Source organism: Micromys minutus, assembly GCF_963924665.1.
Source record: "Micromys minutus genome assembly, chromosome: 2".
NCBI lineage: Eukaryota > Metazoa > Chordata > Mammalia > Rodentia > Muridae > Micromys > Micromys minutus.
The window spans coordinates 14,553,892-14,580,161 of record NC_137971.1 but is presented as its reverse complement, the minus strand read 5'-3'; the positions used below and the strand labels follow the sequence as shown (position 1 = coordinate 14,580,161).

At 54.4% G+C, this 26,270-nt stretch overlaps 3 protein-coding genes across 6 annotated transcripts; 1 reads left to right on the top strand and 2 right to left on the bottom strand.

Moving 5' to 3' along the window:
• Positions 1 to 241: 241 nt before the first annotated feature.
• On the bottom strand, positions 242 to 12,305 carry PSD (pleckstrin and Sec7 domain containing; the record flags this gene model as incomplete). 2 transcript variants are annotated; one of them, XM_080912850.1, is made up of 16 exons in its annotated part: positions 242 to 472; positions 825 to 968; positions 1,132 to 1,276; positions 1,678 to 1,835; positions 1,943 to 2,013; positions 2,094 to 2,284; positions 3,450 to 3,493; positions 6,772 to 6,861; positions 6,956 to 7,014; positions 7,530 to 7,642; positions 7,806 to 7,886; positions 8,026 to 8,220; positions 9,323 to 9,763; positions 10,412 to 10,766; positions 11,185 to 11,287; positions 11,550 to 12,305. In XM_080912850.1, the coding sequence occupies 16 exons, from the start codon at positions 12,201 to 12,203 to the stop codon at positions 242 to 244; spliced, it is 3,075 nt and encodes a 1,024-aa protein (XP_080768976.1). The 2 variants fall into 2 exon arrangements, with proteins under 2 accessions (XP_080768976.1, XP_080768975.1); XM_080912849.1 differs by having other exon boundaries at positions 9,323 to 9,784; positions 11,550 to 12,203.
• Positions 12,306 to 15,478: 3,173 nt separating this feature from the next.
• On the top strand, positions 15,479 to 17,606 carry FBXL15 (F-box and leucine rich repeat protein 15). The gene is made up of 4 exons (XM_080911774.1): positions 15,479 to 15,778; positions 15,944 to 16,097; positions 16,368 to 16,873; positions 17,326 to 17,606. The coding sequence occupies exons 1-4, from the start codon at positions 15,738 to 15,740 to the stop codon at positions 17,513 to 17,515; spliced, it is 891 nt and encodes a 296-aa protein (XP_080767900.1). The 5' UTR covers positions 15,479 to 15,737; the 3' UTR covers positions 17,516 to 17,606.
• A 175-nt stretch (positions 17,607 to 17,781) lies between these two features.
• On the bottom strand, positions 17,782 to 26,084 carry CUEDC2 (CUE domain containing 2). 3 transcript variants are annotated; one of them, XM_080913178.1, is made up of 9 exons: positions 26,005 to 26,084; positions 19,843 to 19,917; positions 19,107 to 19,250; positions 18,947 to 19,008; positions 18,737 to 18,864; positions 18,477 to 18,656; positions 18,281 to 18,342; positions 18,148 to 18,208; positions 17,782 to 18,064 (listed from the first exon to the last, which is right to left on the bottom strand). In XM_080913178.1, the coding sequence occupies exons 2-9, from the start codon at positions 19,914 to 19,916 to the stop codon at positions 17,918 to 17,920; spliced, it is 858 nt and encodes a 285-aa protein (XP_080769304.1). In that variant the 5' UTR covers position 19,917; positions 26,005 to 26,084; the 3' UTR covers positions 17,782 to 17,917. The 3 variants fall into 3 exon arrangements, with proteins under 3 accessions (XP_080769304.1, XP_080769303.1, XP_080769305.1); XM_080913177.1 differs by having other exon boundaries at positions 19,843 to 19,922; positions 26,005 to 26,077; XM_080913179.1 differs by having other exon boundaries at positions 18,737 to 18,810; positions 19,843 to 19,922; positions 26,005 to 26,077.
• Positions 26,085 to 26,270: the final 186 nt, after the last annotated feature.

Below are 26,270 nucleotides of genomic sequence, written 5' to 3'. Positions count from 1 at the left end.
CCCACCCTTCCTGTACGAAAAAGTGCAAAACATTATCACAAAAAGGGGGTCTCTGAGAGGCCCTCAGCCTAGGCTCTGAGGCCCGGCTCAGCCCTGCCCTGCCCCGGACACCGCGTCCGGCGCGGTCGGGCCCTGGACCAGGAGGCCCTCGTGGCTGGCCCGAGGCTAGCTGAGCTCACGCAGGGCCGTGTCATCATGCGGGTGCCCGGCAGGCACTGCCCCCATTGCTCCTACTCCCTGCTCAGGGCTTTGGCCTTGTACTGCCTGCCCCAGCCCGGGCTTCTGAGCCAGGACGCTGAGCCCGGGGCTGGCTGGTGGGGTTGGGCTGCAGGGAAGGACTGGAGTGAGGTGGAGGGCACCCATCCTCCGTGCTCCCAGCCTGGGCCAGTACTGCTTCGATGGCGTCCAGCTCCTCGCTGGCTGCCTTCATCTTGACTCGAAGCAGCGCTGCGTAGGTGCCGTAGCGGGATTTCTGAGACAGAGGCCAGAGCGATGAAAACCTGCCCCGCTTCTCCGGCCCCTTCCACCCCACCACCCAGCAAAGTGATTCTGGGTCCTGAAAAAAAACACTTTTGAGAGAGTGGCCCTCTCCTATAGAGACAGGTACCATTTTTGTAGCTTTGACTAGGGCTGGAGACATGGACTACGTAACAGGCATGTCAGTTGAGCCTAGTGGGTGTGGAATTTAGCCTCGATCCCCAGAAGAGAAAATGAAGACTTAGAGATCTGCCCAGCACCTAGCTGGGTTCTATGCTTGGATATCATGCCTTTAACCCTAGCCTGGTCCTGTGGGAGATACCAAGCCACCCGGCAAGGAGGCTCACCTCAAACTCCAGGTAGGCTTCCTTCTGCCGCTGCTCATCAGCCTCCTTGCCTCGGGCCTTCTTTCCCAGATGTACAGCCCGGTGCTCCCGCAACTCGCTTGCCATGGCCTTCAGCTTGGCCTCATGGGTCCTTACCTGCTCCTCCTAACAGCCAGGGATGCTTGGTCAGTGTACAGGCCCTTTGTGCGCATTTTATCAAGGGGCTACCTCCCTCTTGCGACCCACCCACGTAAGCACACATGCACCCTGGGGTGCAGCTTAGCACCCTGCCCCCTTCCAACAGGGGGACTGAGCCGTGTGGGACTACCTGGGAGAGGCGGGTGGCAGCGCTGGGCAGCAGAGGACGGCTGAATTTCTTCTGGGAACTAACGGCAGCTGGGAAGGGGGGTGCCGAAAACATGGCCGCCACCACATTGATGCGAGTGATCCAGGACTGCATTTGCTCCAGGCTCCTAGGGGGACAGCAAAGGGACCCCAGGCTCCTATCCAGAAATGCCAGTCCCGATCTGGAGTCTGGTCTTGGTCATTTGTTGTTTGTTTGGGGGTTGGGTCTTAAGTATGCCAGGCTAGACTCAAACTGGCTATGTTGTCAAAGGACACCTTGAATTTTTTTTTCTTTTTCTTTTTCTTTTTTTTTTTTTTACCTCCACCTCCTAAGTACTGGAACTATAGGTGTGTGCCACCAGGTCTGGTATGTAGAGGGAGGGCTGGGCATTGAACTCAGGGCCTTCTGCGTGCTACACAATTTCTCTACCAACTAAGCTATGCCTCCTGTCCATGGAGTGAGGTCTGACGAGGAAAGAGGAATCCAGGGAGCAGGGTCTGGAATAGGTTAAGAGGGGAAAGCACTCACGGAGCCTGGAAGAGGAAGACCCGCCAGTCAGCTGTGCGCAGGTAGAAGACGTGTGGTCTCTTGCTGTAATCGCTGGCGCGGGTGGCCAGAGCGTGGTGGATGCTAATGGCGTTCTTCAGCTCTGCCTCAGAAAGGGCCTTCCCAGGCTGATACTCCTCCTATGGGGGTGCCCATCTTGTCCTTCCCCAGTCCTGGCCTGGCCATCTCCAGCCACCTATACCCCTCTACCAAGCCAGCCCCACCACCCACCCTTGGCCCCCCGCACCTTCTGCAGGTAGAGGATCATGCCCTTGAGGATCCCATGGAAGCTCTTCCAGCCCCGCTTGCCGCGAGGTGCTAGGGAGGGAAGGCAGGTCAGGGTGGCCTGAGGAAGGCCCAGTCCCATCCATCCCTCAGGCCCCTACACAGCCACATACTCTTCCTGCAGTCAGGGTCTGCGTGCACCTTTCGCACCAGGGCCCCGTGCTTGTAGACAGCCGCCCCAGGCTCAGGAGTCAGGTCCAGAAAGGGGCTGGAACTGCTGCCACTGCCTCCGCTGACCCTCTTGATGACCTTGGGGTTGGGGTCGGCCAACTCAGACAGAGATCGTCGAAGCTCCTCCTCATCTCTGCAGGTGTGACTGTTTCAGAGGGTGCTGGCCACACTGCCACACACACCTTCAGCCCAAGTCTATGCCAAGGAATGCCTCTTGAGAGGTTAGGAGTTGTCAGGGAGGCTCTGCTGTCTCTGAAGAAGGCTCCACAGGCTATAGGTCTGTGTCCTCCCTGGTATGTGAGCTCCCTGGGGTAGGACCACATGGGCCTTCCCTCCCCACCACCATGTGGACTATTCCCATGTCTCTGTTTCTGCACACACTCAGTCCTCACACTCTTCTCCTGGACAGACACGTGTGACTCAGCTCTGTCCTAACCATACCTAACACCTGGCTTTGCTCACAGTTGTGTGGAACCAAAAGGAAGAGATGAACAGGCTCGGACCACTGGAGAGGTCACAGCAGGATTGCCACAAGTCCAAGCCAGCATATCTTGAGACCCTGTCTCAAAAATCTAAAAGCTAAAGGTGGCTTCCTTGGATGCCCCCTCCCAACATCTTCCTTCATAAATCCTGTCACCACGGAAAACTCCCCATTGCTTCCTACATCAAATCTCCGTTACTTCTTTCCCAGCCCTCTCTTTCCAATCACCCCGGCCAGACCTGTGACCTTGTATCCCACTTCCACACTAACCAGTCACAACTTTATCTCCCCTTAATACCAACTTCCCCCTCATTTCCTCCAAGGCACTGTGGACTTCAAGGCTTGCCTCCAGGAAGCCATTCTCGGTCCCCTCCTTGAGGGGCATGGATCTGAGTCTGGCTCACCAGACAGCAAGCACTGTGTCTGCTGGTGTTTAGAAAGGCTCTTCCAGCCTGGGGCCCCAAAGATTAAGCTGGACCTTCTCCTTCAGACAGAACTCTTTCAGGACAACTTGCTTCCTTGTTCTATGAGACTCCAAGGTAACCTCATCTACCCCCAGAGTTAGTCTGCTTTCTCCTCGGGCTGCCAGGAATCTCCCTTTATGTTTCAACACACACACACCCCCACTGCTTCAGCCCAGCTTGTCATAACAACAGACCTAGACACAAGACAGACCCCAAGTCTAGGCAGGCATTTCCAAAGAAGGAAGTAAGGTAGCCTTCCCGCTTCTTGGGGCCTCCCATCCCTTCCCTGTACCCACGGCTCCCGCTTCTTCATGCTCCAACCCTAACCCTTAGCAAAGGGCTCCAGCACTCACATGGCCCATTGCAATTTCTCATTCTTGATGGAGCTGTACAAGGCCTGGAGAGAGACAAATCAAGGCATGTGGATTAATCCTGTGGGTGGTACCCAATGCACACCAGTGTCAGAGCTCTGAGCCTTCCTGTTGACTCTCAAGAGGAAATGGAACTAGGGATGTAATGGCCACAATCCGGCTCTGGAATAAAAACACCAAGACCCAGGCCTGTCTCTGGCTTTGAAGCTGCCTGACTTGGGCTGGTTTCTACAGGGAGAACACGCAAAGCAACACGTAGGGGCGACTGGCTAGTCAGCACAAGGAACCCTGAGCCACAGCTGGTACATAGTAACTGCCAGGTGCTGTTGCCTGTCATCAAGGGACTCTCCTGCTCAGGGTCTGGTAGGAGAAGTCCAGCCTTAAATAGAATCTGAGAGGAAGCCAAAGAAATCCTCCTTCCCCCAACCATGTGTTCTGGCCAGATTTCACAGCATAAACCCACACAGAGCAAATGGGGAAACTGAGGCTCCACGATACGTCGTATTCATCCTTTAACCCTATTTGGCTCCCAGCTTCAGGACAAAGTGAGTCTTCCCCCAGCTCCATCAAGCCTGATGCCAAGGGGCTCAGCACTCTATCCACAGCCACCCTTCATGTGGCTGGTGTGTCAACCAAAGACTGAAACCGTAGTTCCAGCTTCCAGTTACTTACTGTCCATCTCAAACCGGGGGCCCTGAACCAAACACTTGCCCTCTGCAAAGTTGGCCTAGGAACCTGAGGGCCATGCAGTGACACGAGAGAGAACGGCCTTTAGGAGTGGCGTACGAGACCCCTGTACTTGGGAATGGCTTAGAATATACCAGCAACTTCAACTGTGGGGGCGCTTCTGCCAGCCTGTCTGTGAGTGGGTGTGTCCCCAGCATGTGCGTGTTTTGCTGTGGGGCTGTGATGCTGCCTGCGCGTGAGTTGGGTGCAGTGGTGACGTCGGTGCCTTCCCGATGCTGGGACACAGCACCCCCTCATCCTCCCAACACACCATAGGCTCTGACTCTTTCTACCCATAGTCATGCCCAGCCACAAGTCATTCCATTCCTGAACATCCTGTCTGCAGGTAGGCGCACCCCCAAAGCCTCCACCCTACACAACACAAACCAGGCTAATCAACAACGCACCGCTCCCAAACAACTGGGCCAAACCCAGGAGGGCGCAGACCCTGAACACTCTTACCTCCCAATGATCTAGCCAGGAGGCTGGAGTAACTATTAAGATCCAACCTGCAGCCCTTGTCTCTGGCATTTGGCCCTCCTCAACACTACCTCTGCCTACAACCACACCTTCCTTCCTCTGAAGGTCCCGTTCCCATCTAGAAAACCCTCTGCACCCAGAAGAGCATGGTTGGTGAGGCAGGTCCACCTCGACCCTCCCCCACAGCCCATGCCCATTTCTAGCTTCCCTGGAATTCTATCCTTGTTGAGCCCTCCAGCCACCTTCATCCTCACCCATGCCCTCCTCGAACGAACGCTGGCTCTGCTGCCCTCCGCACCTCCCTCAAGCCGCCCCCTCGCTCGCCGCCCGGCCTGGCGTGGGCCGCGGGCCCCACGCCCTCACCGCCTTTTTCTTCTTGCGGCTCTGCAGGCGGCTGACCACCAGGTCGGTGTAGAGCACGGGCTTGAGACTGCGCGAGCGCTGCGGCCAGCCGTAGCATAGGGTCTCCGCGCCGCGGTGGGTGCGCCCGTAGCGCACGGAGCAGAGCGAGCGCGAGCGCAGCCGCCCGGCGCTGCTGTGGATGCTGTTGACGCCGATCATGCTGGCCCGCCCGCCCCGCCGCGGCCCCCGGCCATGCCCCCGCCCGCCCTCGGCCCCGGCCCGCCCGGACGGCCGCGGACGGCTCCCCGACAGCCAGCGCGAGCGCCCGGCCCGAGCCCGCCGGCTCCCACCGACGCACCGAGCGCTCGGCGGCGGCGCCGTGGGCTCCGCAGCTCCGCAGAAGGAGGGGGCGCCGGCGGGAGGGGAGGGCGCGGGCTGGGGCGGGGACGTCGCGCGACGGAGCAGCACGGCGCGAGCCCGGCGCCGTGGGGAGGGCCGGCGGCCAGCGGGGGCGCATGCGTGGGGTCTCGCCAGGGGGCCGAGCTAGCGCTCACGGTAGGCGGCTGCGGGAGGCGTCCAGAGCACCCTTCAGCTTGTCAGAATTGAGGACTAAAGGGACTAGACGACCTGCTCCCCTACTCTCCTCACCCCCTCCCCCCTGACCCTGTCTGAGACTCGCTGGCCGGCCTTCAAACAGTCATGATGACCTCGCCCAACCCTTAGGCAGATCTTCCGATGTCCAAGAAAAAGTCCATATGCCACCAAGGTCAGACAAACCAACTTCAGACGCACCGATTCCCATTCACAGATGTACACCTCGAAAGGTACCACCTACAGCTGATGACAGCTGACTACCCTCTACTGTCAAAGCAGACAGGGCCAACTGGAATCAGCAGACCACACCGTACCACACACAAATACCCAGACTACATCCAAAGCACAAACACCTCAAATCACATAGGTCCCTTTGATTCACAGATATTGCTAAACACAAACTCACGCAAACACGCCAATTCACTGACACCTCATCTCACATACATGCTCAAACTCAGGTGTCCAATACATCCCAACCCAGGATCTGTCCTGTGTTGTCACATGTAGTCCAAAGACATCACCCCCTTCAAGTTAGTCCAGACCTCCAGAGCCATGGGGAGGAGGGAACTGCAAGAGTCAGTCGGGCCCCCTCCATTGGCAGCTGTGTCCTTGGCACCTGGGTGCAGGACCTCCTTCCAAGGGAGCCAGAAGAGCAGTATCTAATCTCCGCGTTGTGTTTTGGATGCAAAAACCCCGGGGGAAAACTTTGCTCCTTCTCTGATCCCTCTCTACCTTAGGCTCCCTCCTGAATAGTGGTGCCAGGAGGATCTTTGTGGTTCCTTTACACTACGTTGGAGAGCAATATCCCCATGCCCACCCCACCACCGCGCGCCAGCAGACACCTCCCTTCCATCCTCTGTGACCACTGGAAGGGAACCAAAGAGAGCAAATGCACAGTCCAGGGATGCCTGCTCACGTGCTCTCCAAAGCTGCCCCCCCCTTTCCTCTACCTCAGGACTGCATGCATGTGCGCATGTGCTGTAAGAGACTGCCTATGGGGGCTGGGCGAGGGGGCGGTCCCTAAGCTGAGTCACCACAGCCTAGGTTCCTGCTGTCTGAGCTACCCAACAAGTCCCAAGTCCCAGCTCTTCCTTTCCTACAACTCTGCTCCTGAGCAGGTACCCTGTCATGGCCTTCTGAGTCGCCCCCCTCCCCCCACAACCTTGAGCAGCTCCCTGGGGAAGTCGCCACCATCATTGAGGCCCTCCAGGTTTCCGATGAAATCCCCACAGGTCATGCGCTTCCCAATGTTCTAAGGGAGGAAAACAGAGGTCTATGAGGCTAACTTCCCAAAGCCTTTAAGATTCTCAGTTTCTGGCCTCCCACTCACCATGCCCCCAACTCACGTGGCCATGGAGATCTGTGTTGAGGAGCATGAGGGCACAGGTCAGCGTGTGAGCGCCGTCTAGGGGAGAACTGATTGTCAGCCTCAGCCACCCCCTGGGGTTCTTCCCACAGCAGTCAATCATCTACCTCCTTTTGCACCCTTTCAGCCTACACTTTCTTACCACCGGAATGCCATGAAACCATCTCTCCTCCAGGCCATTTCCTCCGCAGGGACTCCCCTCCTCACTCCCCCAGGTTGCTGGGGCAATTGCTCATTGTCTGCCCCCAACACTCCACATGCTCAGTGTACTACCCAAAAGCGAGTAGTAGCCATCACACATCTGCAGAGCAAAGCCAGTCGGCACTGAAGCCAAACCTGGTCCAGCACGTACATATGGAAGAACTTCATGCAAACCTGCCTCTCAAAGCACCTGCTACCTGGACAGCTCCACATGCATGTAGCAGCATTTCACACGGATTCATGTACACATGCCTTACACACATGGATATTTGTTCCCTCTTCCACAAACACTTGCTCCTGCATATATGTGCCTCTGTGGCCAGATGGCACAATCCTGTTCCCAACCTGCTCACCCTCTGAGGACAGGGCTTCAGGATTACACTGGAAATACCGCTGGGAGAAGTGGGCCAGTACACGCTCCCGCTCCTGGGTCTCACCCATTAAGGCCAGCTCCTTTAGAAACACCCTAAGGTAGGAGGAAGATGATGTCACCTTCCACTCAAGAGCTCCTTACCAGGAAATCCTGGTCTCTGCAGAATGTTAGCAGAGACAACTTAGAAGACACATAGCTAGAACCCTAAATGCCCAGCCTGGTCAGCAGGATTATCCTTAGAGGGCTCTACACCCACCTGAGAGCTTGATCCAGAGTCATGCCCGTGAAGACAAAAAACTTGAGATATTCGCCAGCCACCAATTTGCTGAAGTCATTGCTGTGGGCAGGGCAGATAGGTAGAGGTCACAAGGTCACTTCGGTGGGCCTAGAGACTGTGGGTATTAACTGGAGAGGGTGAGGGGCTGCCCCAGGATGCATTCCTTGACCCTAGCCTTAGTCCCAGCCCGGGGCATTACTTCTTGCCCAGATGCCGGGCCACATCGGCCTTCCTGAAGCCATCAAGTCGGTATAGCCTCTTGGCTAGGCGCTGTGCAGCCTCCAGATCTGCTTTCTGTCCATTGGACAAGGTGTCCGTGCTTCCCAGGGCCAGCCGCTCTGTGCTGTCCAGCTCTGAGTCTGAGTCGGACACCAGTTGGCTTAGGGGTGGTTCACTGCCGGGGTAGATCAGCAGCTGAGAGTTGGGACAGAGACCTTGGGAGTCATCCAGACCCTCCCCTTGCTCAACCCCCAGAAGTTGGGGAATGGCTAGAGGGACATGGAAAGGTCTTGTCTTTTTGTTTTGGTCTTAAACAATTTGGTTAGCTTTCTCTCCACTTTCCACTTTTCTCCATGGAAGTTCTGCTTCAAATCTAACCCATGTCAGTCTTACTGCTGCGGGAATCCTGTCTGCTCCCCAAAGCTACCAGGGGCCTAAGTTTACTCTTTGAATGAGTCTCCATCTCCATTCCTGCCCCCCTCAAGACAGTCTTCTCTTTGCACATATTCCTGGAGAGTCATCCAGGTATAAATGGGGTGCTGGGTAAGGTCAAAGATCTGAGAGCATCAGGGACAGATACATCCTGCTCCCTTCATTTCCCGCCTTACAGAGAACTCTCCTTGACCCTCCCTGCTACCCATAGAGAAACAGTCTCTGGAGTTACAGTTTGGGGGGTCAGATTGTACTTATCCTCTTCTTCTCCTTCCTTCCTCACCCCAGCTGCTCTACTCGCAAAGCCACCTGTCACCCCAGAGACAGAGGCCGGAAACTCCTGGTTGCTAGGCAACCCTGTCTCCCTGGCCACCCCCCCTCCTGTTGCCATGGCTTCCATGACTGGGAGGGTAGCAGCAGAGGGGAGAGCACAGAGGTTAGGTTATGAAAGGACATTCCTAGAGCAGGATGAGACACAGCCTCTTGGAGGAGGGTGGAGTGAGAGGAAGGGAGGGGCCGCTGGTTGTGGGTCTAGCTGGGTGGGGGTGAGAGGCTCTGTCTGGGAAGGAGAGGGCCCTCCAGGAGAGAAAGAGGATGTTCTCTGGGGATTCTTCCATCCTGAATCATGGTTTCTCTAGTCACTGGATCTGAGCCCAGGGAAGGAGCTGCAGGGGGCCAATGGCAGGAGGCCTCCAAATGGGAAAACAGACATCTGTTAACCTAACCACCCGCCCTTGGTCAGGAATATATAAATGACTTCCTCGTTCCTGGGGCTCTGTCCCTTAATCAGCAGTTCCTGGGGGTGGGGCAGGGATTGAGGCTGACCAGTCAAAGAAAATACTCACCTGCCCAGGGGTGCTGCCCCTAGCCCAAAGCTATCCTCAGAGTGGGAGGGACTAGTAAGCTCCTTCTTTGGGGCCAGTGTGGCCTCAGCATCTGACTCTTCCACCTCCCTTCTCTGGGTCCATGGACCTTCAGCAGCAGAGCTGGTACCAGAATCCGGTTCAAGGGGGGCAAGTGGGGCCGGTGCAGGTGGATCAGGCCGGGGAGCTGGGGGTTGGGGAGGCATCTCAAAGGTGAAGAAAGGGCTCTGGGTTGGGGCAGGTGAGGCCAGGGCCTCCAGGGAGGCAAGGCTACTATAGGAGGTACCCTTGGCCCGGTGTGACTCCAAAATGGCCTCAAACACACAACTGAAAGAGTCAGGCCCGTCGGCTGAGGGGCTGGTCCCAGGCAGAAAGGGTACTGGTGATTTGAGAAGCCCAGAGTGAGGCATGTGGTCCCCTGGCCTGCAGAGGCAGGGAGAATGTCTGATCAGCTCCCCAGGATCAGGATTTGGCAGGATTTCATTGAACTCTTGCTGACTGGTACAAGGGTTATCACCCCCTTTCCACAGACCCAAACCCCATAAGGAAAGTGACTAGAGTAGAGGGCCCATGAAACAGTCTTTCTGCGGTGTCCCAGCCCTGCCCATCCACAGCACCCAGTCCCCTCTTCCCCCTCCACACTAATCTCCCTCTCCCCTCCTTTCCCTGATCCGCTTCCCTCCTGCCATCCTTTTTCTATTTCTGGCAACATCTTAGGAGATGCAGCTCCAAGCTGCAGCGGGGCGTGAGACAGAAAGGAAAAGCCCCCACATTTCCACGCTCTCCTGCCAGGACCCAGGATCCAACCCATCCTTCCCTGTCCTCAGGCTTGCTCCCATGCCCCCAGTGTGGCCTCTGGCTTTTGGCACCTGATAATCCAGAACCCTGTCTGGTCCATGTGGCCATCCTGACTCCCAGCCTGACCAATGCCCATACATCCCTAATATCCTTCCAGGCCTCGGGGCTCTGTCTGGGATCCCCTGGTTCTCACAGTCTGTCTTCTCTACCCAGGTTCTCGCTGGGGTCAGTAAAAAGAGAGCAAGTCACTTTCCCCAAAGTAGTCCCACTCACCGGGCCCCCTCTGAGGCCTCAAACACCTCATCATCCACATCCTCTTCACCCCCTGCCTCATCATCTTCGTTGCCACTGCCCATACTGGAAGAAGGGCCAGGGCATGGGCTAGGTCGTAAGGGAGGTGGTTGGGCAGCGCCAGGGGGGGCCTCAGAGCTGGGCTGACTCTCGATGGCCGAGTCAGCTTCCTCCCGCTCAGCCAGCACCTCATCGATGTCAGTCTCTCGGTAGCACCTCAGGGGCACCTTGTCCAGGTCTGTCTCGGAGTACTTGGCTGCTCGCCCCACAGCCACCCCAGAGCCTTGCTTGGAGCCCACCCCATGTGATGGGAGGACCTGCTCTGGGGGCTTAGCACCTGTATGCACAGATATCAATAGCAGGAGGTAAGTCATGTTGGATAGCTTCCCCACGGTCTTGCATAGGCTGGAAACTCTCCATCATCTACCACACCCTTTACTTGATCCAAATGCCTGCGAAACTCATCTCAGATCAAGCCCCTGACAGATAATTATGAAGGAAAGCAGATAGTATTCTAGTCCTAGGAGTAACCCTTGATATCTGACCATCCCTTGCTCTACTATCCAGCTTCCTCCAGAGCCCAGCCCAACCCTCATGACACAGGTGAAAAAGACTGGAGCCTGGAGAGACTTTGGCTGACTTAGGAGCCCAGGAAAACCAAACAGGAGGAAGGATTAAAGGATGCCTCTTTGCCAGGCCTCAGCTGTGGTAGAGAAGGTCCTGCCCTCCTCCCCTAGGCTAAGTCCAAGCCTTACCTGAGCTGGGGGGGTCCAAGGAACCATAGAAGAATTCCCACTTGGCTCGAGCGATTCTCTGGGCATGAGAGGAGACTTCCCGGGGGAAGGACCAGGTGTCCCCCTGAGCCAAAGAGGGATCGAAAGGTACAGGACCCCAAAATGAGAGCCAGACATACAAGGATACAAGAATATGGAGCAGCGAAAGAAAAACCACACGGGACAGTGATGACGGTGCAGGGACACAGTGACAGAGGGCAAAAAAGCTGATTTAGGACATTAAAGGATTTGGGTGACTATGAGACAAACCTCAGTCCAACAGGGACTGAGCTTTGTCCTTTAGCTGGGGCATTAGGGCCCCAGGCAGTCCAAGGCAGATTTCGTACCTGGTTTAGGATTCCGGTGTCTGCAGGTCCTCGGAAGTGCATGGCCAGGTGCTCAGGGTTCCCCCCCAGCCCATTGGGGAGGGAGGAGTAAAGGCCATCTGCCCCAATCTGGGGTGGGACCAATGGCCCACGTGAGGGGTCCCTGCTGCCAGGAAGAACAGAGCCTCCTCCAGCTGGGAGTGGGTCCGATGTGGATGCCTCTAGCCGCAACTTCCGGTTGCAGCCAGGTCCAAGGGCTAGGGTGGGCCTGGGGGGAGAAATCCCGCCCAGGTCCCAGCTCCGACTCAAGCCTCCAGAAGCAGGTAGGCCATTCAGTGGCCTCACACTGGCCTTCTCCACAAAACGGAAGATGACCACGGAACTCTGTGCCCCTGGTGGGGGCTTCCCAGTGGGTGAAGAGGGACCCCAGTGTGAGGGAGCTATATGGGGTGAGGGAGGGGCTCGCAGAGGGGTACAAGGTGCTGTCACGCGTCCCAGATCCCGGCCTCGAGGACCTGGACCTACCACTCGTCTTATTAGGGATCCTGTGCTGCCATACATGCTGGCTGGGGGACTTTGGGGCACTGGGCCTTCGGGGAGCCAGCGACGAGGACATCGTGGTGGGGAGATGGCACAGTCGCCTTCTGAGCAGAAGCGCATGGCACCCTGGGCCATGCTGGAGCCTGGGGTCAGGCTGGGGGGGCAGGGATGGCGAGGCCAGGCAGGGAGTAAGGGGGCTGCATGCTCTTCAGACAGGCCTGCAAAACAGGAAGGGAAGCATGGGTGGAGTGCACTGGAGTCAGACAGGCAGGGCAGCAGAGACAGAGATGGGAAGGTAGGCTGGGCCTCCTAAGGTCCAGAGACCCATCCTGGGAATATGGGATTGCCCATCCTAACCTGGAGGGGCTCCTGCTTTGAAAAGCTTACAGGGAAAGGACCATCTACTCAGTGGTCCCTCCAGCTCTTCTCCTGTCTGAGAGCCCTGAGCATTAGTTTACGATGAAAGAACAAGCTAATTCAGTTCGAGTTCAGTTCTGGGGAGGTTGGGAACTCTTGGCTGGAGGCTGGTATCCCATCTTCTGGATCATAGAGGCCATGGGTTCTCTATAGTTCCACTTATGGGGACCCTCACTTAGAATAGGGATGTGAGGGGGTTGCATGGGGATGCTGAGGTCTTGAGAGGGAAGAATTGAGAAGGAGGGTCTGAAGAGGCCTTAACCTCTAGATTGCTAAATGGGGACGAGACATCCTATTTTCCATGCCAGTTCATGCATGCACACACACACACACACATGTACAAACACACACATGAATTCGTATGCACACATGCAGAAGGACAAAGTACAGTACAGTTTGCACATTCATAGGCAACACCCTCTAGTCCACACACGCAGTGCTGCTCATAGACACACCCTCATACAATCACAGTCATAACAAATTTGTGTATGACGGAAAAGCACATGCTTGTTTTACACACACACCGATCACCAAACAGGAGCACACAAAGAGGTTCCCAAAATTCAGACTCTCATCCTCCGATGCACACAGAAACAGGTGTATCAGAGACCTCCTCGTCACAATCATAAACACAGATGCATATTTGCACACAGAATCAGAAACGCACATTCTCTCCTCCCCCCACCAGTAACCAAGTCTTCGTGAGGGAGGGGGGCATTGCACCACATCCCTCCTCCCTCCCCCCCCAACCACAAGGGGTATGAAATATCTTGTCCAGCCCAGGAGGGATCATAAAGGAAAACCGGGCCTCTGATGGCAAAGCAGGGAAGAGAACGCTGTCAGAAGCAGCACCCCTGCCAGACAGGTTCTTGAAGCTCAACAGGAGCCTGGCCCTCCCCTGTGCAGGCCCTCCTCCAAGGCACCCCAGTACTCACCGCTGCTCGTCAGGAGCTGGGATCGAGAAGAGGCAGAGAGGCTGGGCCCCGCTCAGCTGTAAAAGCAGCACGCTCCCGCTTGCTCCAGGCCCGCCCGCCTCTCAGTCCCTCCTCCACCCCTCCCCACGCTCTGCTCAAGCAACGCTAATCCCCCCCACCCCAATCTCTCCTTTCCCAGGGCCCTAAGTCCCAAAGAATGCCACCACCTAGTCACTATCTAAGACTCACACCAGAGGAAAGGGAGAATGTAGAAAACCCCGGTTCTGTTCCCTAAACCCTCATATGCCCCACCCCACTCGTGTTCAGTTCTCTCTCGTCCATCATCTCCTGAACCACACGTAGGGTCCAGCTGCATACGCCTGTCCTGCTCCAGACCCCACGCGTGTCCCTAGGAGGCTGCCACATGACCTGTTACATGCCACACGCGCTCCCGCCCCCACAAGCACGCGGCCACGCAAAGCACACGGTACGGAGTAGATCGGACCCGCCCCCTAAAACCAGAAGACCATGGAAGGGACATCAAGCAAACGCAGTATTAAACACTTTGGGGTTCTGAACCTTAGACCCAGGAGTCCTGTCCTGAATCCCAACCCGAAGTCCAGAGGAAGGATAAGTCAGACTCCAGGAAGAACTTCCTTGCTGCCTAGGTTAATCGTCCCGCCTTTTCAGGGGCGAGAGTTTAGAAGGGTTGACCCCAAGCCTGGGACAAGAAGCACAGGCAAACCTTGTGCCCTTGGCCAGGGTGGAAAAGGGTCTAGCTATTTTAGGAAAACGCCACACGAGTTACTATGGTAACTATTCTCCTTTGGAAGGCCAAGACCAGCAGGTTATGACCTGGGAAGGAAGAGAGGGTCGATTCGGGTGGCCGGAGGGTGCGAGGATGTTCGAAGCCTGGGGGTGCGCGGGGCTCACCGCGGGGAGGGGTGGCGCGAGTTCCGCGAGGTGCTGAAGGGGACAGCGCCAGATTTGTCGTAATGCGCAAGCGCAGAGGCGCGAACAAAGCGGGGGGTTGGGGGGGGTGGGAAAGGAGGCGCGCGCCCGGAGGTGGTGCGCGCCCACATGTATCTTGCAGAGATCCTTCCAGGCCACCCCTTCCCCAAGTAGGCTGAGATGAGGAAGCAAACCCCTCATCCACCTTCACCCTCTTCTGTCTTTCCGGGGCTGGTTGACTTTCTGCTACACTGAATAATGAGGTAGTGTAGAAGGAATTCTGGGAAAACCAGGATTTCTGCGTTCTTTATCCTTGCTTCATTTGATTCTGGTTAAGGAGCTTCCTCGCTAGAACCTCGGTTTGCCCGTCTTTAAAATGGACGGACTTTCCTACCTTTGCTGATGTACCCAAACCCCTGATGAGCTAACGAATGAGAAGTAGCTTTCGTTATGAAACGGCTGAAATGTTTGCACTGGGGCACGCAACCATGTAAGATGCTGCGGCCCTACGGCGCCCCACCCACATCAGACGCTGGAGGAAAATATTACGCCAGGGGTTCCCTAGAGAGGGACTTGGGCTTAGCATTTCGGGGCGCAGTGAAAGGGAAGCCTAGTGATTGAGCTTTGGGAAGTCACTCCCTACAATTAATCCAGGGCCAATTAAGAAGCAGTACAGCTAGTGGGCTGTACTGAGCATGTACTCCTCTCGGACTCTGGACCTCTGGAAAGGAGGCCTGTCTGGTCCTATATAGTCTTTTCTCTTTAGGCAAAGAGCCGGCCCACGCTGTTCTGAAGTGGAAAGAGATGGATGTCCTGATTGTGCACTTCACAGTTCACAGGGAATGTCAGGTTTAAACAAGTTTGCTTGATAATAAAAGCCCTAGCGTCGCCCATTGAATCCATTCTTTTGACAACTGCTTATTGAGCACCTACTACATACCAGTTAGTTATAGTCTGGGTAGTCTTTCCCCCTTTTATTTTTCCAAAGTCGCTTAAACGCGACCAGAGGACAGAAGGAGGCACTCGGTAACCTAGGAGTCCTAGCTCCGCCCCTTCTGCCTTTGGACTTGTCTGCTCCTCCCATCACCACTCAGAGGCGGCTACTGGCCTGCAACGAAGACCGAAAGCAGTCTTCGCTCGCCGCTACTCCAGCCTCGGGCTTCAAGCCCTGTAGCTAAGAAGACACCTAATGGTACATCATTGGTCTGTTCTGCCTCAGTTTCGGGGTCCATCCGGAAAGCTTCCCGATAAGGATTCTCAGTGAGACCGCACTCGATTAAATCGGTCTGTCTCTTCAGACCAAGGAGGCGGGTTCGCCGCAGCCGCTTCAAGGCCAAAGCTAGTAGAGCTTACTGCGCAGGCGCAGTAGACAGCGACGGAGCCACCGATGGAGCAGTCCGGAGGGGAGCAAGAACCAGGAGCTGTCAGGTACCGAGCACTGGAGGGGCCTAAGGAGGGGAAAAAGAGACCCGCGGGAAGGCAGTTGAGTCCGGGCAGGATCCGGACCCCTCTTGCCAGCCGGGACTTTGGAGTATAACAGAAGGACTCGCACGTAACAGCGACCCGGGGACGTCAACGCCTCTTTCCCCTCAGGCTCCTGGACCTGCCCTGGGAAGACGTGCTGCTCCCGCACGTCCTGAACTGGGTCCCGCTGCGCCAGCTGCTCCGGCTGCAGCGCGTCAGTCGCGCCTTTCGGGCGCTCGTTCAGCTGCACCTGGCGAGGCTGCGCCGCTTCGACGCCGCTCAGGTGAGCCGGGGACCGGAGCCCCGCCCCCGCCCCGCCCCCGCGTGGGTACCACCGCCGCCCCGCCTCCAGGCCAGCCCCAGCTGAGCCGTAAACCCTTGGCGACCCCGGGTGCAACGCGGAGGACTCCAGTGGGCGAGTGCTGGGCAGCGACTCGGAGGGAGCTTAGTGTCTCTTCTGGGAGGGCAGGTGGCAAAAGTCACGAAGTTAGGCTGCTGCCAGGCAGTGGCCCGCCCCGGGGACAGACTGAGTCTCCGTGCCTCCCGTCCGCAGGTGGGTCCACAAATTCCACGGGCCGCACTAGTCCGGCTACTGCGGGATGCTGAGGGGCTGCAGGAGCTGGCGCTGGCTCCGTGTCACGAATGGCTGTCGGACGAGGACCTGGTGCCGGTGCTGGCACGGAATCCACAGCTCCGGAGCGTAGCACTGGCGGGCTGCGGCCAACTGAGTCGCCGAGCGCTCGGGGCGCTGGCCGAGGGCTGCCCGCGTCTGCAGCGCCTTTCGCTCGCTCACTGTGACTGGGTGGACGGGCTGGCACTGCGTGGCCTCGCTGACCGCTGCCCCGCTCTGGAGGAGCTAGACCTCACCGCCTGTCGCCAACTCAAGGACGAGGCCATCGTGTACCTGGCGCAGAGACGCGGCGCGGGCCTCCGCAGCCTCTCGTTAGCAGTCAACGCCAATGTGGGGGACACCGCGGTCCAAGAGTTGGCTCGAAACTGCCCGCAACTCGAGCACCTAGATCTCACCGGCTGCCTTCGGGTCGGAAGCGACGGTGTCAGGTGCCTGGGAATGGGGGCGGTATGGTAGCCACTTTGGGGATAGGGAGGCGGGCTGTCAAAGACCCATCAGAAAGACCTCTAGAATTTTTTAGGCTAGAAATTGTACAATTAAAAACAAAACAAACAAACAAAACTTCCGAGTCAAGATAGACACACAGAAAGGTGTCACATAAAGTTAATTTCTGGCATTTCTGCAACAAGGGGGGGGCGGTAATCTTAAAACACTGCAAAGAACTATGGGTTGGTAATAAGCATCAGAAGCCCCAAATGAGGTGGGCCTGGAGTCTGTAATTGCATCCTGGCCCCTTCTCTTAGGTTCAGTAAAAAAAAGAGCAGACCCTGAGATGGAGGGAAACCTAGAATTTGCTGGAGCCAGCTGCAGGTTTAGTGAGCTGGCCCTACAGACCGTGAGAAAGCCTTCAGCACCTAGCATCACCCCGCTCCTCCCTCAGGACACTGGCGGAGTACTGCCCGGCACTGCGCTCTCTGCGGGTGCGGCACTGCCACCATGTGGCCGAGCCCAGCCTGAGCCGCTTGCGGAAGCGTGGTGTGGACATCGACGTGGAGCCACCCCTGCACCAGGCCTTGGTGCTACTCCAGGACATGGCAGGCTTCGCACCCTTTTTCAACCTACAGGTCTGACTGACTTTCCGTGGGGTGGGAGCACAGCTGGACTGTGTAGCTGGGGCTTGATACTGAGCCATAGGGAAACTGAACTGTGGGGGCCTGTGGTTGAGAGGCCTGTGATATGCCCTGTCCCACCCTGGAATTTCAAATAAAGAGCTTTTTACCCCTTCTTGCCTGGTGCATAGGGGAGGTGAAGCTGGGAACAGGTCAGACAGACATATTTTCCTGCCCTGGGGGGCGGGCAGAAATGACTAGAATGCACATACACATTTCTTGGACCACCTTTACTGTGCTCTTGAAGGAAGCTCCAAGAATAGATTAACACTAGAGCAGGGACATAAAGAAGGGATAGGGTAGATGGGAGGGTTTCTGCATCCCTCTGGGATCTGCAATGCTGGGCAGAGTCCAGCCAATGCCTCAGTGGAAGCGGTACTTCCTGGCTGGCTTGAGGTTGATGTATGTGGCCTTCATCTCCTCAGCTTCAGGGTTCCGTACATCTTTGAATCGCTCTCCTTTGGTGCTCACTACTTGGTTGTCAATGTATCGGATCAGCTTCTTGGGGGCCTGTCAGGCAATCAGGCAATGAATGACTAAAACCAGGGGTTGGTAATGCTCATTCCACATCCCCAACCTTATACCCCTCTTACCTCCTTGGGAGCCATAGGTCGGTGAGTCTTCTGGTCCTCTGCCCTGTCCACCATCATGTACCTGCCAAATGGGCTGGATGCAGCTCTGGCCACCCTGGGAGACCCTCCAAGGCCCAGCCCAGCCCAGACTTACTTCTGAAGGATGAAAGACTTCAACTCATCCTTCTGGGGGCCTCTGAGGCGCCTGGGCAAGTCCTGCAGATATAGGAGACCTATTCTAGGCCCAGTGGTAACAGCAGGGGAAGAGATGAGGATAGGTAGGGTGTGCACTTAACAAGAAGGCCTAAGAGAGCTGATGTTGCTGTGGGGGAGGAGCTGAAAGACGATACCTGATTTGGGCCATCCCAGCCTGGAGGCCCCTCTTCCTTGCCTTCTACCAGCATCTGCACGGCTTCTTCCAAGTCCCCCCGAGCTTTGGCCAGCACCCACTGAGCCTGCTCCATAGAACAGGTAGGGAATACTTCCAAGAGTACATCGACTCCTGACAGTTCTTCCTCAGCAGCAGCTGCCTGTGGACACAAATGTTAACTGTGGGCTCTGCTTCTTCCTTTCCCACCCCAGGTCCTTGATGGGTGTTCTCTAGCAGTACCTTATCCTGGGTGTTCCCAGTAGCAGCAGGAGGCCTGTTCTCTTCTTTGAGCTTTTCAGGTTGCCTCAGGGTCTCTGGAAAAATGGGCACCTGACCTTGGACACAGGAGTTCTGTGGGTGCAGGTTCTCTTCAAGAGGCAGAGAGGTAATGGATTTGCCAGGGCTTGGACTGGGGTGTGCAGCCTCCAAACTCCAGGTCCCCAAACTCACCTTTGTTCCTAGCATCGCTCAGCTGCACCGAGAGCTTCTGCATCATGTCTCCTATTATATCCCTGAAAGGGCAGAGGTAGGGAAAGGTAGTGAGAGGGACCACTCTGCCCCAACCCCAGCCAGCCAGCCCCCTCCTTTCTGTCCTAGAGCCAAGCCTTACCTGGGGATATGGGCAAAGCCAGGCACATAAGCCTCCATCATCTCCATGAAGGCTTCCATATCAAAGTTCTCCTCTGATGGCCCTGAGGGGCCCAGGTCCTCCAGGACCCCAAGAACATAGGAGAAGATGACTTCATCCAAGCCACTGTAGGAAAGAACAAGTCTGTGGGGCAGCACTCTGGATATGTGCAGCAGCCCTACCGAGTCTAAGACTTCACTCCTCAGTTTCATGGGGGCTCACAAGTTATCTCAATCCTTGAGGCCTGCCTCCCCCCAGCTCCTTCAGCTTTAGTTCTGTCAGTCCCATGTAGGTGATAGACATGATCAGAGAGATAAGACCATCTAAGCAAATACAAATCAGCTCTCCAGGGCTGTAGAGATGGCTCAGTCGTTAAGAGTTCCGACTGCTCTTCAGAGGACCCAGGTTTAATTCCTGCACCCATGTCTTCACAGCTGCCTACACTGCCAGCTCCAGGGTGTCTGACACCCTCTTCTGGCCTCCATGGGCACCTGCACACACACAGAAACATAAATAATCTTGAAAACAAAAGCGGGTTAGCAAGATGGCCCAGTGGTTAAGAGTGCTTGCTGTTCCTGCAGAGGACTGGGGCTCAGTTCCCACCTGAGAACAGGGATGAAAGTTTCCTAATCACCTTTTCATTGGCTAGTGCCCATGGTATTATCTGTCAATACCCTCTCTGAACTTGGCCTGTTCCTTCAGAAGAAGCTGCCCTTACCTGAGGTCTGCTTCTGGAAGGTGTGCCTGAACAAAGGCAAGGAGGGCTGAACTGACGATCCTCTCCAACTCCATGCTGTTCTGAAGATACACAAGACAGAATTGCCAAGTCTCTGGCCTGCCTCTACCCACTGGGCCACAGAGCAGCAACCCCTGCTCTCCCTTCCAAGGCTGAGGCTGCTGTTGATATTGCCCTCCCAGCTCCTGCAAGCAGAGCCACTCCCGTGGCCATCCACTGCCACCTCCTTCAGCCCCAGACAGGGTAACACTGTCTCTAGAAAGCTTCCAGAGGGAGTTGTGCCTCTCCCCATCTTCTGGGGCTAGCAGCTGAGGTCTTGGGGTCACATGCTTCCTGGTTAAGGAATCTCATCACTGAAGGGGCTGCATGGCCAACTCCAATCACAAGGGACCCCATTGTCCAGCCCTGTAAAGAAGGAGGTCTCAGGACCAAGCACAGCCCTTCCCCCGTCCAGGAGAGGCCACCCACTCTTTGCACAAAGGGACTTCTTTTTTTTTCCTCCACCCTCTGAAGCCTATATAAAGGGGAATTCCTGCATGGATTCTCTCCTCTTGCCAAGTCCCTGCCTTTCCAATAGCCTGGGCCATGAGAGACCTTTGTCATCTTCCAGTCTATAGAGTACCACACAGTGTGGTCCTTGCCTCCTTCAATCTCACACCCCCTCCTCACTCACACTATTCCAGGCCCTTGCTGTTCCTTGCACCAGCTTGGTGTCTTGTTCGTTGGTGGGTCCTAGCAACCACAAAAAGGTCTGCATTCAGCAAGTCTAGGTAAATACTTGCTGACTTTATTCATGTCCATGCTTTAAAAACAGATTAATTTGTTTATTTTAAAGATTCATTTATTTTATGTATGTGCGTACACCGTTGCTGTCTTCAGATACAGCAGAAGAGGGCATCAGATCCCATTACAGGTGGTTGTGAGCCACCAAGTGATTACTGGGATTTGAACCCAAGATTCCCTGGAAGAGCAATCAGTGCTCTTAACTGCTAAGCCATCCCTCCAGCCCCAAGATTTATTATTTTTACTTTCTGTGTATGAGTGTCTGCCTGCATGTATGTATGAGAACAGAGGTACATGCCTGGTGTTCATGGAGGTCAGAAGAGGGCTCCAGATCCGTTAAAACTGGAGTTTCCAAAGGTTTTAAGCCACCATGTGGGTGTTAGGAACTGAACCTGTGTCCTTTGTAAAAGCAGCAAATGCTCTTAACTGCCAAGTCAGATCTCCAGCCCCATTTCCATGCTTCTGACTCCCCTGAGCTCTGTATGGGAGTCTGGAATGCACAGATGGTAGGAATGGCTCGAGACTCAGAGAGCCAAATGTCAGCCAGTCCTGTCATATGGAAAGCTCTAGTCTAGCGTTGTCTCAAAATCCACCTACCCCAAACTCATCTCCACAGCTCCACATCCACTGGCAAACACATACCATTCACTCAGCTATCTCACATGAAACTTGGGATACCCTCCATCTCGCCCTCTCTCACCCTTCCCTGGACCCAAATGATCAAACCAAGTCCTTTTTTTCCCTCCTGCTGATTTCTCCCCCACACAGCTACTGTTTCTCCATCTCTGCTAGCATTTCTCAGGCTGAGGTTACTAATTATTGTCAGGTTTTGGCCTACTGAGGTTGAACCATATAATTCCCCAACCTTGTTTTGAACACTTTATGTATAGTTTTGCTCAATATTTCTCCTTTCAGCACCACCACCTAGGTCTCCTAGATCACAGCTCCTGGTGTCCTCCCCCTCTGCAGGGATTTCTTCCCTAGCTCCCTGCTTCTGTCCCCTTCTCAGCTGCCCTCCAGCTACTTTCTCTCAGCAGTAACTCATCTGGGCCCATCCTTATGCACAACTGCATGTCCCCAAGTCCCAAATGCTCAATCTTCTGGTTCAGTCTGTGAGCTGCTTGCATATACTTCACTGACACCCTATAAGGGGACCTCACAGGCTTGTCATGCTGTACATGCCTCAAAGGCATATCCTCTCAGCCTCCCTAAATGAACGTACAAACACAGCTACTTCAGCTACAAGTCTAGGAACCAGCGGTGACAACACCCTATCCCTTACTTTCCATCAACCAATTAGTTACCAAATCCTGACTATTCTTTAACACATGTGCTTTTATGTGTGTAGAGTGTTGTGTAGTGTGGTGCAGTGGGCTGTGGGGGCATAGTTGGACTTGCTAACGGGGTGTGTGTGTGTGGACACCAGAGGGTGACAACAGACTGTCTGCTGCAGTTGCTTACCTACCTTTTCATGTTTAAGACAAGGTCTCTCTATTTAGTACTGGCTGTCCTGGAACTCTATGCAGACCAGAATGGTCTAGAACTCGGCAATCTTGCCTGTCTCTGCTTCCCAAGTGCTGGGATTAAAGGCATGCACCACCACTGCCCTGTTTGAGGCAGTATCTCTTTCTTGATGAACCTAGAGCATTCCATTTTGGCTTTGGCCTGAGCGTTCCTGTAGTGCTGGACTTATAGATTTGTGCTACCACACCTGTCTGTTTGATTTTGGGCTTTTTGTTTTGTTTTTGTTTGAGACAAGATCTCTTATTTAGTCTTGGCTATCTTGGGACTTACTATTTACTCCTGGATGGTCTTGAACTCACAGATCTACCTGCCTCTGCTTTGGATTAAAGGTGGGTACCACTCTATCAAGCTATGCCTGTTTTTGTTGTTGAACTCAGGTGCTCATGCCTGTACAGTATGTACGTTACCCACTGAAGCATCTCCCTAGCCCCTACATCTTAGTTCCTTCTCTGAATCCACGTTGTGCCATTTCTCGCCTATATACAGGAGCTTCCTGGCTCTTTCTCTCCCCCTGCTACCATCTCTTCCCCAGCAACATCTTCTCCACACCAGAGCTGGATGAGCTACTTAAAGTCCAATAGTTGGGGCTGAAGAGATGACTCATCAGTGAAGAGTACTTACTGCTGTATCAGAGTACCAGAGTTTGTACAGCAGCATCCACACCAGGAGGCTCCCAATAGGGTCTGCCATCACTTTTGGTCCCACCCCAACACAATACAGCTTTTAAAATGGTAATGTGATGGTTCACACCTTTAATCCCAGCACTCAGCAAGCAGAAGCAGGTGGATCTCTGTGAGTTAAGGCCAGCCTGGTCTCCAGAGTGAGTTCCAGGTCAGTAAGAGCTACAAAGTGAGACCCTGTTTCATAAATTAATTAATATTAAACTTAATGATTTTCTATGATGTTTCCAGAAAAATTCAGAATCTTTTTGTGGCCTCCGAGTTAGGGCCTTGGCCCCACCTATTTTTCTCCAGCTTCTTCAGCCTTATCACATCATCCCTGGACCACTCCTCTCCATCCTGGCTTGCTTTCCGTTTGTCAGCATTCAAAGGGTACACTTTTAGGGCCAGTCTACCGCTACACAGTACTCTCCAGACAGAGTGGACTTCTCCTTACTTACCAGGGCTTTTCACAGCTCTAGTTAATAAATGATTTGGACCATGTTTAATGCTTTTTTCCGGTTGTTTCATGAAGTCAAAGACAACTCTGCTGTTTTTCTCCTCCCCTCGCACCTTGTTCCAACCCTAGCATATTCACCAATGCACACTCAACATCCTTAGGAGCTAGGCACTCAAAACTCAGTGACTCCTGTCTGCATAGATGATGAGTGAAGCCCAGCGCTTAATGGAGCAGCCAGAGTCACCTGAGCGAACTGCCCAGTTCACAAAATGCCTGCATGTGCCAGGCCCTCAGCTGGATCCTCAGCAACTCTTCAGAGTCAAGTTAGGGTCAACTCTGAGGATGAGGGATATCAACATTCCCGCAGAATCTGATCCTCTCAGCGATGTGGTTGTGACAGAACAAGTCACTCTGGGAAGCAGGACTGAGTGACTCCCATCTCCCAAGGAGATGACCACCCACTGCCCTTAGCCATGGGTCTCTATGCAGGGGCAGAACCTCAGCCCAGACATTCTAGCCTCCACCATGCAACTCCCCTGAAAAGGTCCCACCTCCAGAGACCCACCTCACCTCACATCCTCACTGTTGAGAGTGGCCTAGGAACCTCTGCAGGGAAAAAGAAACTTGACTGTCTATGAAAACCCCGCTTTGGGGCTGGAGAGATGGCTCAAAGAACTGACTGCTCTTCCAGAGGTCCTAAGTTCAATTCCCAGCAACCACATGGTGGCTCATGACCATCTGTAATGAGATGTGATGCCCTCTTCTGGTGTGTCTGAAGACAGCTACGGTGTACTTATAAATAAAATAAAATAAATCTTAAAAACAAAAGAAAAAAAAAAAAAGAAAAGAAAGCCCAGCTTCTGGGTAAGTGTTTTTCAGAGATACATGTGATGTAGGGGCTGCAAAGTTGTTACTGGGGAGCTCCTCACTTCTTTCCTCCTTCAAAGTTCTATGGCTTTTCTGCTAAAGGACCATCACTTCTCTTGTTCTTGGGCTGATCAAACATGGCCCAGACTTTAGTGTTTGCCACATCTCTCTTCCTACACTTCTCTATCCTCCCTGCTTCCCAGATATGTCTTTCCTGCTTGAGAGCACCTCCTAATATTTTTCTCCCCTGAGCTGGGGAAGGCTTGAACTACTGAAATGGCTTCCTGGGTCAATCTGAGCATCTTGTTTTTGTTCTGGAATAAAATCAGGATCTCTATGAGACTTTTCAAATTCCAGATAACAGCCCACAGAATCCCATCACTTCTTGAGAAACCCAATCAGAGATTAATGTTTGGTGGTACCTATGAAATGTGGCAACCATTGTGTCATGAGTCCTGCTAAAATAGCTCTGTCGAAGGCTGGAGAGACTGATCAACAGTTAAGAGCACTTGTTCCTGCATTAGACCTAAGTTTGACTCCCAGCACTCACATAGCTTACAGCTGTCCAGAACTCCAGTCCCTGGGTATACAGTACTCTTTGAGCTCCAAGGGCACCAGACATGCATGTAGTACTCAGCAAGCAAAAGAGTAATATACATGTGTATAATTTGATTAAATTAAACACCTAGGGAAAACATGTCTGATGATGGTAAAAAGCACCGTCTACTGACTGCATTAACTTTCTTAATCCTCATAGCATTTAAAACGTGGATGATTCTATTATGCCTGTTACCTGAAAGGAAATGAAGGCACTGGAAATTTGAAAAACTTTCCTAAGGTCACAGCGTAGGTTAAGGGCAGATTCACACAGGAAAAGAAAGCCTAGCATCAGAAGCCTCTGCTAAATACTGCACCACCTCTCAAGATGCCAGTGGTGTGGCCTCTCTTGGCCATCAGTTTTGCCTACATCAGAATCTCTGCTTGTCCACCCCATCTCCCTGTCCCCATCTTTCCCTGTGCCTCTACAAACATGATTTTTCAGGAATCACTTCCTCTCTACACCCAACTAACTCAGCTAGCTACCCATCCTCACTGGCCCAGAATGGCTCCAGAGCCTCCCAAAGGACTAGGTACCGGCCTGCACCTTCAGACACTCTTATTAGACGGGGCAGGGTAGAGGGATCCTCTGGGCAGCTTAGATTAGAGAAGTAGTGTCATGCCGCTCCCTTGGAGTGGAGGGGCACTAAGTAGCGATTGACAGCAGGCCATGTGGATGGAGAATCCCTGGGAAGCAATGTGGGAAGGAGTCCTGGGGAGCTAAGGGAGTAGCGGGGGGGGGGGGGGGGGGTCCTTAACCCAGAGGTCTTCACTACTTCTTCTGTGCCCTTTAATAAAGACAGGATGAAACGTAATGAAGGCCCTAGCAAATACTATTTCACACTGATCCCCATGTCAGGTCTTAGAGGTACCAAGGACATTGTGGGGAACAAGGGATCACACCATCCAAAGTCAGGAGAGTGCACAAACCCCAGGAGGTGAAGCACGGAAAGTGGGGCCCCCTTGATGGCTGACCCTTGAAGCAAGAGCTTTTTATAACCGTTAGCAGGGCACTCCTAAGCCTTTAGAATAGCTGGCCTGAGGACACAGGGATGCAGCAGCCGCGTCGGGAGGGGTGAGTCACATGACGAGATAGGCCTGAACAAGCTAGACGTTCCTCCATACAAGCCACGGAGACAATTAGAGAAAGGGGTCCGGCCGACACGGGGAGGGGGAATACCGTAAGGGAACGCCAGGAGGGGTACCCTGTGTCAATGCTCTCTGCGACTCTTCTAAGGCTGGAGGGGAAATCACCTGCTCCGTCAGGCGCCGCCCGCGACTTGTCCCGCGCCGTGCAGTTCTTATCCCCCTAGTCCCACCAACGAGATCAAAGGCGGGGCCCAGAGTAGTTCCCTTCTGGAGGATGCCATGGTGGCCATTTTTGAGAAGGGCAATTTGCCCTTACAAGGGCGGGGCTTCTTTCCACATTTTCAAATGTCCTAGTGCTTTTTGCCCTGCTCCTCCGGCGGCCATTTTTGTTTTGGGTCGAGAGGCATGACTTGACTTGTTCCCTTTTTGTC

What these genes read in the sequence shown, in the direction of transcription:
- FBXL15 (XM_080911774.1), top strand. Translation starts at nt 15,738, where the DNA reads ATGGAGCAGTCCGGAGGGGAGCAAGAACCAGGAGCTGTCAG. An exon ending in GCCGCTTCGACGCCGCTCAG is followed by an intron (nt 16,098 to 16,367) that starts GTGAGCCGGGGA and finishes TCCCGTCCGCAG; the next exon opens with GTGGGTCCACAAATTCCACG. An exon ending in GTCGGAAGCGACGGTGTCAG is followed by an intron (nt 16,874 to 17,325) that starts GTGCCTGGGAAT and finishes CTCCTCCCTCAG; the next exon opens with GACACTGGCGGAGTACTGCC.
- CUEDC2 (XM_080913178.1), bottom strand. Translation starts at nt 19,916, where the DNA reads ATGGAGTTGGAGAGGATCGTCAGTTCAGCCCTCCTTGCCTTTGTTCAG. An exon ending in CTTCCAGAAGCAGACCTCAG is followed by an intron (nt 19,251 to 19,842) that starts GTAAGGGCAGCT and finishes TCTTTCCTACAG; the next exon opens with TGGCTTGGATGAAGTCATCT. An exon ending in GCTGGGATGGCCCAAATCAG is followed by an intron (nt 18,343 to 18,476) that starts GTATCGTCTTTC and finishes CTATATCTGCAG; the next exon opens with GACTTGCCCAGGCGCCTCAG.